The following is a 13120-nucleotide window of genomic DNA, read 5'->3' as shown; positions in this document are numbered from 1 at the left end:
TTGGAAGCACTATCCAATCGAGGAAATGAATAAATTATGTTGGGATAAATTGAGAGGGTGAATGAATTAATTAAAATATATTTTATTTGCTAAATATTGACATTATTAATAATTATTTTAAAATATAAATATTTTTAATAATTATGCTAGATATTTTGATATACTAATTTTTTTATAATTTAAAAAAAATGTGATATGTTAAACAAAAGAAATGATTTAGTAATCGTCCTTAGACTGGCGGTGTCCCCTCCTCCGCTTCTCCACATACATGCAATACTATCTTTTCAACACATTTTTTTTATCCCAATAATTATTACCCATTATTATTACTCTTACTCCTTTTCCCTTTATCTTTTTTTATTATTTTTTTTAAAAATCCTTTTTGCTCTTTTTTTTTTCCTTTTATAAAGTTTCTCTTTCTTTATTGAAGATACAGACAAGAAAGGCCGCTAGTCATTTCATAATATCCTTCCACTTGCTTTCATCTCCATTATTTCTTTACACATTCATGCACTGTAAACCCATCAATTTTTCCTTTTATGATTTGTTTTGATTTGTTATGGAGTTTAAAAAAATATTTACTAAAAAACTTTTATAATTTTAAACTAAAGTTTGCTAAGTGGAAAATTAAATTAAGCTATTGTCAAAAATAGAAAAAAATTAAAGTTATTTTTTAATCAGATTAAAAAGGAAAGAGATTATTATTTTAAAATGAAGAAAATATTTTATTTTGAAAAATTCAACTTTATTTATTGATCAGAAGTACTTTGTAATATCATTAGTTAGGAATAGATATTAAGTCAAATAAAGTTCAAGTAATTGTTGATATATATGAGGAAAATTAGGGTTTCAACTATATCATATGCATGTTCTAAATATATAAAACAGTATGTGTTATCAAGAGTGAAATAGTAATAGGTAAATTATCTCATTATTTTTTAAATGTATAATTATTATTAGATAAATATTTTTAGTTTATCATGGATAAATAAAGATGATAAACGGAAGGAATTTTAGATAATTGTCATAAATCCATTGAATGAGTGGTAATTCATAAAGTTAGTACATAAACAACTATCCATATTCACTACAATTCATGAACTTTTTTGGATAAGAATGTATCTATTTATTATAATATTTAATATGGTGACTTTTGGAGTGATTTCTCAACCTATAAATAGGGTTGTTAATTCACTATTGTATGATATACATATGAGACTTACATACACTTGAATAAGAAGAAAATTCCTCTTCTTCTATCTACTTTCTTAGTCTTCTTCTCTTTATTATTATATTCTTATGATCTTGATTTTGTAACACGTTATCAGCACGAATATGATTTAAAAGTTGTAGCACTTTGCAAATGTGTTGTAGTTGAAATACTTGCGAGCAGAAACATGTTTTATTTATATTTTCTTGTTACACATTTATGTTTTCAAAAGTTTTTCTTATACTAATAATTTATTTTAGTATATATGTGATATATGAAAAGGTAGAACGTATTGATTTGTTTTACTTTAACAATTTTTATACATTGATTTATGATTACAGTAACAATTCTTCGTTTCAGAAAAGAATTGAAGGATAGAGAAGTAAATTTTCATGTTGATTTTTTATGTGTTAATTATGAGGAACTTATTAATATTTATAATTGCTAGAGGTGAGAAAACTCTCAATCTTAGTTTGACTAAATATGTTTCTATAATTCTTGATTTCATTTAAAGGCTCATGGTTGAGTTCTATTGGTATTGACTTATATGACATTGATTGAAGGGTAAGACGATGGATTCAAGTCCCATTGCACCAAAAGGGTAAGACATCTGGTTAAAGTCCGGATGACATAATGAAAAATATTTGAGGGTAAGACTGTAGATTAATGTTCTATCGCACCAAGAGGGTAAGACAAGAGGGTAAAACATCAATTCGAGTTTTTATGCACCATAATGATAATGTATTGGGTTCAAGTCCATAGAATTATGGCCTAATGTGCCTTGTATGGATAAGACATTGAGTTTGAGTCTCAATGTACCATATTGATGATAAAATAATGACTGAGGCAAAGTAATATATTTTTGATGAAAAGTCTTTAAATTCATCATATTGAATTTGCTTCATTCCTTGAAAAGAATGTGGTAGCTACACGTGATAACTTTGAAATCCGCCTGTTGATTTGCTCCATTCAATCATATGAATGTGGTAGCAACGAATAATTAGCCTGAAAGATAACAAATAATTAATGATGTGAATAACGGCGTGGAGGGATGAAATTATAATAGTCATTATTGTGGTAATTATTAAAGGAAGAACACTCTTTCTCCAAATAGTCCTTCAAAATGTGAAGGCAATTTTTATTATTAAAATGATATGAAAGGTCATTGGACTTGTGAATGTTGTCGACCCAATAATTTGACAAATTTATAAATCCTCCATCAAAAAACAAGAAGATAAAGTGATGGTACACTTGATCTTTCAAAGTGATGTTGAGGTGTGTCATGAAAATATGATGAATTTTAAAGCTATGACAATGTACTTATAATGCAAATTTATGAAGTACATATAAATGATTAGTCCATTCCTTGAAGAGAATGTGATGACTTGTGATGAGTATCGTGAATGCTCGACCATTCTATAAGAGAATGGGTCAAGATGTGATAAAATCATTATAAGTTGAATATATGCCACAACTCACCTCTATGGAAGGTTTGAGAAAAAATGATATATGTCACATCTCATCTCTACAGGAGGTTTGAGAAAAATAAATAAATTATATTGACATGAACGGTCAATAGTCGTGTGCGTTTATACGTTATGAATATTATGGTATGTTAGTTATGAACTACCAAAGGGAAAAAGAAAGAAATAGTTCTTGCCTATAAGGGTTGTGGTCATTATTATGTGGCAGTACACATTTGTCATTGGTTGTGTACCTATGGTACAACAAAGTAAAGCAAGAAACATGTCTTGCTCATAATGATTTTGACCATGACAATAATAATATGATTTCCTCCTGGAAGGAGATGCTCACCATAGGAATGGTGTCATGCAATATGTAATAGTATACAAAATTAATAGCAAGCTCTGATGAGTTGTGTTATTACCAAAGGAATAATAATGGGGTTGTAGTAAGTCTCAAAAGAAACTATTTAAGTTTCGGATGAATTAAAAAAAATATTGAGACTATAAATTATGAAAAGATTTAATATCTTTAAATTACTACAATCGAAGCGGGTTATAAATATTTATGTTAAAGATTACCCATTTATTCCTCTTGTTTGTTGCACACAAACGTGGGCATGCTGATGAATTCACATGCAAAAGTAAATTACATGTGTACTGAAATTATAAGATCAGTTGGCATGACTGATTGACCATTCTGGTTTAAATGTGACGCAAATATAATTGAGAATTAATGTAGATTATATGATGAAAAAATAAAAGATTCTTCAAGATTTCTCTTGTGTTGCTTGTTTTCATTGTACCAGCTAAGGTTGGGATTTTATCTCCTAAAATTTTTGGAACATATAAAAAGGTGATCACATGTGTTTTGTTGTCAATTTACAAATTAATTTTTGTAAGGTTGTTTGCTCGAATTGTTGAATTAAGAGCACAGTTTCAAATTATGAAATTATATTGATAATGTTGATTGATCTAACAGAAATTGTATGCCTCAAATTATAGTTAAATCATGGTTATGAGAACAAAACTCCCAAATAAGATTTGGTATGAGATAACTTTATTTAACATGTAGCAATCAAGCCAACAAGGTTTTCTCATCATTATTGGTTCAGGGTCAGGAACCAAATAATTTTTATCTAAAGTTTCAATGTGTGGTTATGATTTTAATTGCTCCACCACGCACAAAGATGAATTCTCAAATAAGGTTGGAATGAATGTTAGATTTTCAAACATTAGGACGAGAGATGATGGACAACTGAAAATTATGTGTGAGTTTAATTGTGAATTATCTAGATCCTCGTTAAATAAATATGTGAACGTAAAGTTCAAGGGATAATTTATTTGCATAATGTTAAAAATCAATTGCCAGATGAATATACTGACTCTATGATATAATTCAGCTGCAAATGCTCCAATGTGAATTCCTTAAAGGATAGAGTCTATGATACGCCGGATGCGTAATAGACCAATCGGTTCCAAGTATAAAATTCCTTGAAGAAGGAAGGAGCAAAAGATCAAAATGGTCATGATAATGAGGCAAGTGCTATAAAAGAGCACATTGACATAACACTTTATAAGACCTCGGAAAAGATTCAGGTACCTGAAAAATGAAGAGATCTCGATAAGTTATGTCTTGTTGGAATCGATATCATATAACCGTCGACGGTATCTTTGATATGAGGTAGCGCTCAGTGATATAAATTGTGGCGAGGATCTTGAATTTAAATTTGTCATAAGTGTGGACAGATAAATAATTGGCGAAGTAAAAATAAATAATTCAAGTATATTTTGTTTCACTTAGAAAAGTGACATTTTGGACTGATAGTCCATAAATCAAGGTATAATGTCAGTGGGGGTACAAATAAATTATTATGCGCTGGTGTAATCGTAAGATATCAAGTATGGCTTGTGCCCTAGGGCATAAAGGTTTGTCGTAAACATCCTGACATTATTGGAGATGTTTTCTCCTATGGTGGATGCAATGAGGTTTATTTTGATCTGGCAACATATGAAAACTTGAATGCGTATAATGAATAATTATCATGTCTAGCTAGACAATGCAGGTTATATGAAAATCCTTGAAGCAATCGAGGTGTCTGAAGCAAATAAAAGTTTGAAGGAAACTTTTTCAATTATGCTTCAAGAATCCTTATATGGATTAAAATAATCAAGGGAAAAAAAAGGCTACAAAAACAATGACCCTAATTGTCCTTGTATTTTTATGAAAAGGTCTTGGTAAGATAAAATTTTGTATTGATAATTTGACAAATGAAATATTTGTCTAACAGTGCACATACACAAAAAATTTTTGATGCAACTTTTTACGGATAAATCACATTCGTTGAATACCCTAATGATTATGAGATCGCTTGAAATAAACGATGATTCATATTGATCTCAAGAGAAGGATGAAGAGCTTTTTGGTGATGAAACTCCATATCTTAGTGCAATCAGGGTACTAATGCATCTTGCTAAACATATTCGACCAGATATTTGTTTTGCAGTAAATTTACTAGCAAGGTTTGGTTCCTCCCCAACAAAAAGACATTGAAATGGTGTTATGTATATACTTGGATATCTTTGAAGGACCATAGACATGGGTTAATTCTATTTCGAAGAAATCAAGTCAGAGTTGATCGGTTATGCAGATGCAGAACATTTAATAGATTCGCATAAAACTCTATCTCAAACACGCTATTTGTTTGCATATGGAGGCACAAAATATTTTGGCGATCAATGAAGCAAATGTTGCTATGCAGAAATAAAAGTCCTCCATGAAGCAAGTCGAGAGTGCGTCTGGTTGAGACAAATGACACACCATATTCAAAAAATGTGTGGTTTTTCTTTGGAAAAGAATATAGTAACCACAATGTACAAAGATTGTAGACATCGTCGCAAGAAATTAAGTGATGTTTTAATCAGGGGGAGTATAATATGCGTTGCACTCTTTTTTCCTTGACCGAGGTTTTGTCCCACTGGGTTTTCTTGGCAAAGTTTTTAATGAGGCGATAAATAATGCGTATCAAAAGATATGTGTACTTTTTTTCCTTCACTAGAACTTTTTCCCACAGGGTTTTTTTCTAGTAAGGTTTTAACGAGGCACAATATCTATGGACATCCAAGGGGGAGTGTTATAAATCCATTGAATGAGTGGATAGTCAATAAAGTTAGTACATGAACAACTATCCATATTCACTAGGTTTCATGAACCTTTTTGGATAAGAATGTATCTAATTATTATGATACTAAATATGATGACTTTTGGAGTGATTTCTCAACCTATAAATAAGATTGTTCATTCCCTATTGTATGATACATACTTTTTTGGTCTTCTTCTCTTTATGATTATATTCTTATGATCTTGATTTTATATCAATAATAAAATAATAATGTTATGTACAATAATCTTCTAATTAAGTAGTAGTAGTAATCTTGTCCATAGTTTTAATTTCTCTTTAAAACGTTAATCAAGTTTATGTGTAATTAAGTAGTAGTACTCTCTCTAATCTCATGTCCTTATACTAATCAAATTAAAAAGTATGAACGCAAATTATTATCACTATATGTTTCAACCATTTTTATCCCCACAAGCAAGACGCCTCGAATCTCGTGCATACTTATCTCTCTCTCTCTCTCTAACCTATAGATATCTCTATATTAATGTCTTACTCTTTCACATTACATTTAAGCCTCTAATTTCCCCTCTAAAAAAAATATCTTTAAGCACCAAGTTTTTAGCACTATACGTTTCCCAAAGAACAAAAAAATAGCATTTCACGTTCACCAACGATAATGGATATGAATTCTTCTTCTTGTGAGAAGTGGCTTGGCTTCTCACTTTCCAATATCAACAACTTGTCACCTTCTACTACTAATTCTTCACAACTTTCCCTCTTCCAAGCTTTCAATTCCAACCCTAATACTAATTGTATTATTCTAGATCTCTTCTTCCCTTCTCTTTAAATATATATGCAGGTGCAGAGTCCGAATTAGGAGTCTGGGATTGTAAATTTCTTTAAGTTGATAGCTTACCACCGAGTCTATCACTCAATTTTGTTAAGGGTTATACATGTATATTTATTTAAATTTTTTAATCATAAAGATAGAATCTAAAAAAAAGCTATTGGATTCGTCTGAATACACGAATCCCTATCTATCTCTGTCTTTGCATGTATGTGTATTTGTGTTTTCCATGATTAATGATTATATATATTTTATAGGTGGGGTGGTGAGACAAAATGAAAATGGTGAACCAAAGGTTGAAAATATGTTGGGATCTTGTTGTGAGAGTAATACAACTACTAGTTGTGAATATGGATCAGAGTTGAAGAGGATAGCAGCTACTTTTCTACCTACTACCTTTAGTGATGATCACAAAGAGAAGTTGCCTCTAATTGTCACTCAACCTAAGAAGCCACATGAATCATTTGGACAACGCACTTCTATTTATAGAGGTGTTACTAGGTGAACATTATATATCATTCATTTTCATTTTGTTGAAATTAATATATGTTATTATTTTTAACTATACCTTTATTTTTGTTGTGTTTTAGACATAGATGGACAGGAAGATATGAAGCTCATTTGTGGGATAATAGTTGTAGAAGACAAGGACAAAGTAGAAAAGGGAGGCAAGGTATGTATCTATTTACTTTTAGGGTTTCTCTCTTTGCAAAACCTTTTTTCTAATCAATAGTGTTTTCAGTTATCCTCACTATAATTTTTATTTGCTTTTAATATGGAAGCAATATATGTCATGATTCTAAGAGAGTATCGCGTCACTATAAGAAAACTGTGAATTACGTGAGAATTTTTCTGGATATTAGTATAAGAACTCGCATACCTGCAAATTTTTATACTATTTTCTAAGAAAATCCCATATAATTCACAGCTTTATTATAGTGGTATAAACTTTGAGGGCATGGTGGCTTAAGTAATTGACACTTACGTAGTTCGATTTACATAATTTTTGCCAGGATTTATTGTATGATTGTGTAGAAAATTTGAGTAGGATGTTAAAAACAAACGTGATATACTATAATATGAAATGCATTAATAATGAGGAATATGGGCTAATTTTGTTTTGTTTGTATGTGAATGTACCATCAAATGATTGTGGCCATGGACGAATTAAATCATCATTGCGGAATTTCAGTTTACTTAGGTGAGTACTGATTATACAAAAATCATTTTTTTTAGAATTACTATATAGTTGAATATTCTTTTTGCAATGAATATATATGTAGGTTTTAACATACTAAGATTCTTTTTATGATTAGGTGGTTATGATAAAGAAGAGAAAGCAGCTAGAGCTTATGATCTTGCTGCCCTTAAGTATTGGGGTCCAACCACCACCACTAATTTTCCGGTACTAATTAATTTAAAACACATTTTTTTAAAAAAGAAATTATTTCTAATTATTTTAATTACTTTTATCGTCCCTATTTATGTATATTTTAAATTTTGAGATTCAAATAGATATTTTTTATAGTAAATTTTTTCATATTTCTTTTAGCTATTTTGAATTATTCATTATCGTCACTTGTAGTATTTTTACTTAGTTTATAAACATACAAATTTTATTTGAAGATTTTGTGAGTAAATTTTTGATCAAATTTAAACGGTTAAATGTGTCACGTAAATTAATACAAAGGAATTATTAATTTTCTTTTATTTTAATCTACATTTGAGATCTAAAAGTCTAGTGTTGTATTCAAAAGGTATCGAACTATGAGAGGGAGCTTGAAGAAATGAAGAACATGACAAGGCAGGAATTTGTTGCATCTCTTAGAAGGTTAAAAACTCTTTAATTTTTTAATAATATGTTTGCTAAATAAGATATAGCAATAAATCTTCATATAATTTGCCATCCCTAATTCTTAGTTTTGTGGTGTTGTTATATTTTCATCTAAATAAAATGCTTTTATCGTCTCATTGTATCTAATAATATTGGACCAAATGATGCTTAATCTTATGATATAGTACTATTTGTTATTGTAGGAAAAGTAGTGGATTTTCAAGAGGAGCCTCTATCTACAGAGGTGTCACAAGGTTAGGAATATTATTTGGTTTTTCATTCAAATATAAAACAATTTAGAAGTCTGATTTAATTTAAATTTATATAGGAAAATTTCATATTTATAATATAATTTTTTTTAATAAAGTCAATTCTGTATAAAAAGACTATGAACTAATATAACATTTATTATTTTTTGAAAATTTAGACACCACCAACATGGTAGATGGCAAGCAAGAATCGGTAGAGTGGCTGGAAACAAAGATCTATATCTTGGAACTTTTAGTGAGTTTTCTTCTTTCTTTAATTCATTATTAATATTATATACATCAATTTTTGTTTTTTTTTGGCTCACCAAATTAAATTAAATGAATTGAACATGGAGAAATGTCAGAAGTAAAATTATTGAACAACACTGACTGCATTGCTGCTATTTGATAACATTTGCGGTGGATTCCCTAAAATATATATTTGTCTTTTGAATTAGGTTTAGTGTTGACAATAAATGCGATACGTGGCTATTTTTATTTGGTCTTATAAACGGCGGCACAACATCTATAATTCTTTTTTATATTCTTATTGCCCATCGTTTTCGTTCCTGGTATTTCTCATAAATAATAAATAAAAACATTTTTACTTTACTTAATTGTTGTTAGATTTAATTTTGTTAATTTTTTTAATTAAAAGTATTGGTTATTGATAAAAATATATTTTTAATGATAATGAAATCATTGTTATTAATTTGTTGTTAATGATTAATTTTGATGTATATGGGTTAAATTTCTAAGATTTTGAAAAATAATGTACAATTAGAATTCGCAATATATTTTGAGGGCATATAAATAATTTGACCAAAAATTCTTTTGTTAGCGAAAATTTATTTTATACAAATTGGGATGTAGAGTTTAAGCAAGAAAAAAACAAAAAAAAAACTAATGTAGCTTAGATATTTGGTGTAACACTATGTTTTATATATTAAAACATGTGTATATTCTTTTGGTGATTTTTTTCCTCAAGCTATTAAAATTTTTATGATACCTGTTTTTTTTTCTTCATATTTTTTAAATTACGTGCTCATTTTGAACTTACATGATGTGACAATTAATAATGAGAATATAATGCTGAACTAAAAATGGGTAAGCACGTGAAATTATCTTTTTTAAATTTTCTCTTCAACGTGGTGGGGTGTCTGTATTTTCTTTAATACTGATTTTGTTGTTGTTATTATTTTGCGATAATGTTTTATCGATAGCCTTGTGGTAAAATTACGATAATTAATTAAATACAGGCACACAAGAGGAAGCAGCAGAGGCTTATGATATCGCAGCAATTAAATTTAGAGGACTAAATGCGGTAACAAATTTCGACATTAGTCGGTACGATGTTAAAAGTATCGCTAGTAGCAATCTCCCCGTTGGAGGAATGAGTAACAAATCCAAAAGCTCATCGGACGAAACTACTAAACATGTCGAAAATCGACCCAATCTTCGAGATCAAGATAGAGATATTTCCTCTGCTCCTAATTACACATCACAAAATCTGGCTATGGTGAATTTAGGTTTTGGATTGCCTATAAAACAAGATGCATTCGATTTTTGGTCAAGCCTTGGATACAATAACAATCGAAGCAAAAATGGTTTGTTATTTCAGGGTACAACTATGAATGCACAAGGTACTGCATTCTTCAGCAATGAAGTCAACAATAGTAGTGTCATGTTGAATGAACAAGGGTACGATAATCATGATCAACAACAACAAAGTGGTGGTTCTAGTAGTGAAATAAATATGGCTTTAAATAGCAATATTGCCACTACAAGTACTACTATTGATAGCACTAGTTTTGGTAATTGGATGGCACCTTCTCTCCATTCGTTCCAAAGTAGTACAAAGAATAACCTAGGACCATATCATACTCCAATATTTGGCATCGAATAATGATAAGCTATGTTACTCGGATTCTTCAAAAATATTAACAGACATGGTGGATTTGCTGAAGAATTCGACACGAGCGGTAAGTGTAGGGGAATGAAGGGACAAGTTTTGAATTTTTACTTTTTTGTGTTTTGAATGGGGTTTTAGTTTGTCACCTACCATAGAAGAGAAGCTAAGTGGATTGGTCAAAAAAGTGTGAAAATTGCTTTTTTGCATGGGTAATGAATGGGACGTACAATCATTTCATAGCAAATAAAGCTAGGGTACTAACTTGAATCTTTTTATTTTTAATCATTAGTTTCTCTTTAATTAGTTTATTACCTTATAATTATGTTTTTTTGTTTGTTTGACTGACGTCATGATTTATCTAGTTATTTTATGACTAGAAAAATCCCTTTTGTACATTCTCATCGTGTACTGTTTTCATTTCAATAAAAAATTCAGCACATGTATGATATACTCTCTTTTTCTATGAATCATTTTGGTAAATTGATACATCAATAGTGCTTCATTTTGATACTTAATTAAGCAGAAAATAAAGTAACAACACAAAAATGTATCTATGCTAAGTTGTAAAACTTTGGCACAGCTAGGTCTGAATGTTTCTCTGGTGAAGAAAACTAGTTCAAAATTTTTCTTCAAATGAGGGGTTAACTTTGTCTTAGCCCACATTTAAAAATTTTTCTTCAAATGAGGGTTTACTTATTTTTAAAATGGGAAAAGATATTTCCCTTTGAATTTGTATCGAAAAGTCAATTACACATTTAAAATATCATGATAACCTATTACACACCTATACTATTTTAAAAATAAATTTATTTACCCCCTAAATCAGATGTGGCAAAATAAAATAATATAAAAACAAATCATGCACGTCAGATAATTATTAAAGTGAAAAAAAATAATCAAAAAAGTAGATTTCTCCTTATACCCCACCCCCACATCTCTTTCTCTTCATACTTACCTTTCTCATCTTCGTCACACCTAAGTTTAGCTTAAATGAATGAGAAAATAGTCAAATGCCCCCTTAATCTATTATCGGATTTTCAACTACACACTCATACTTTGCGGGGGTCCTAATACCCCTCCATACATTTTAAAAATGAAATATATAACCCCCTAAAAGGTCACACCCAAATTTTTATTAGAGAGTGAACGCACTCGCCTGCCACGTCATATATATTAATTTTAATAAAAAAATTATGATATCTTTCTTTGTTTTATTTTTCTTTTATATTTTTTTCTTTCTCTTTCCGGCCATTCTCTTCTCTTCTTTTCTTTTTCCTTTTTATCCATTGAAGAGAAAATTTCTAAGTTTTTTTATTTATGCTAGTTTTAAACTTACATTTATGGAATGTACAGTTATGAAATTTCAAGTTTTATTGTTAAAAGGTAAAGTTATAAATCTTTGATAATCTTTCATTTTTTACAATTGAATAATCTTTCCACCATTTTCATCTTCTTGCAAACATCAAAAGTTTATCAATTGGAAAGGTAAAATTTAGTAAGAGTTTTAGTTCTAACCGTTTCATCTACTATTTGATTGATACTCAAGTTATTTTCATGGATGAATTTGTTGAATTCTTCAAATTGGGGTGATGGATACATAACAATGGATCTTTTCATTTCTATTTTCAAAATCACATATGAGTTTCGTTGACAACCCAAAATTCTTTCTGAACTTGAATTTAAATTATTAAACTAGGGCACCAAAAAATCAAGATAAGAATTTGCTAATCCATTTGGCCATGTGGTTAGACATGATGATTATCAATTTTAATAATATTAATAAGGAGCTGATTTTCAAAATTTTCTAATTTCGTGCACAAATTGAATAAACAAAATTCTAGAATCAAGAAGAATAATGAAATTCCATGGTGAATCCAAACTTAGAGAAGGTGAGCGATGGAGAGATTTGGTTTATCTTGTTGTGAAGAAGAAAAGAAATAAATAAGAAAAAAAAAATTTAAAATACTCATATTTATGAAAAGAAAATTTTAAAAATAAAATTTATTATTAGTTTTGGTCCTCACTCTCTTTAAAAGAGTGAGATACACTCACTGTGCCACATAAGCGTTTAGAGAGTAAATTATATCAATTTAAACAGTTCAGGAGGGTAATAGAACACTCGTGAAATTGGAGTGTGTATTTGGAATTTCAGGTATAGTTTGGGAGGACTTTACACCATTTTCTCTAAATGAATCAATAACAAGAAGCAATGTAGAAACAAGTTACTACAAAAACATCACATTTTTACCTTCAAACAAGAAATCAAAACAGAACTAGGTGGCTTATGATTTGTGGGTTTTAGTTTGTGTTTGTTTACATCATCTATGGGGTAGAACTTTTGGGGGATTTTTAGTCAAATCGATATGGTGAGATTCTTTTAGTAAACAAGATAGACGATCGATTGAAAAAGGGAAGAATATTATTTCCTATTATTCCTATCTTTTAAGAAACCTCCATGAAGGACATAGAAAAAGAAAAAAAAAATGT

At 29.5% G+C, this 13120-nt stretch overlaps 1 protein-coding gene across 2 annotated transcripts; it reads left to right on the top strand.

Annotated features, from left to right (window-relative positions):
* The first annotated feature begins 6326 nt into the window (after positions 1-6326).
* On the top strand, positions 6327-11079 carry LOC107024392 (AP2-like ethylene-responsive transcription factor AIL5). 2 transcript variants are annotated; one of them, XM_015225369.2, is made up of 9 exons: positions 6327-6604; positions 6897-7140; positions 7230-7312; positions 7832-7840; positions 7956-8044; positions 8397-8470; positions 8677-8727; positions 8901-8977; positions 9981-11079. In XM_015225369.2, the coding sequence occupies exons 1-9, from the start codon at positions 6469-6471 to the stop codon at positions 10625-10627; spliced, it is 1410 nt and encodes a 469-aa protein (XP_015080855.1). In that variant the 5' UTR covers positions 6327-6468; the 3' UTR covers positions 10628-11079. The 2 variants fall into 2 exon arrangements, with proteins under 2 accessions (XP_015080855.1, XP_015080854.1); XM_015225368.2 differs by having other exon boundaries at positions 6473-7140.
* The last annotated feature ends 2041 nt before the right edge of the window (positions 11080-13120 follow it).

Source organism: Solanum pennellii, chromosome 7 (assembly GCF_001406875.1).
Source record: "Solanum pennellii chromosome 7, SPENNV200".
Classification (NCBI taxonomy): Eukaryota; Viridiplantae; Streptophyta; class Magnoliopsida; order Solanales; family Solanaceae; genus Solanum; species Solanum pennellii.
This window is presented reverse-complemented; position numbering and strand designations above follow the sequence as displayed.

Bases quoted from the DNA above. Each gene is read 5' to 3' on its own strand.
- LOC107024392 (XM_015225368.2), top strand. From the start codon at position 6,746: ATGTATATTTATTTAAATTTTTTAATCATAAAGATAGAATCTAAAAAA. The intron at 8,471-8,676 runs GTTAAAAACTCT...TTGTTATTGTAG, and splicing joins TTTGTTGCATCTCTTAGAAG to GAAAAGTAGTGGATTTTCAA. The intron at 8,978-9,980 runs GTGAGTTTTCTT...AATTAAATACAG, and splicing joins TCTATATCTTGGAACTTTTA to GCACACAAGAGGAAGCAGCA.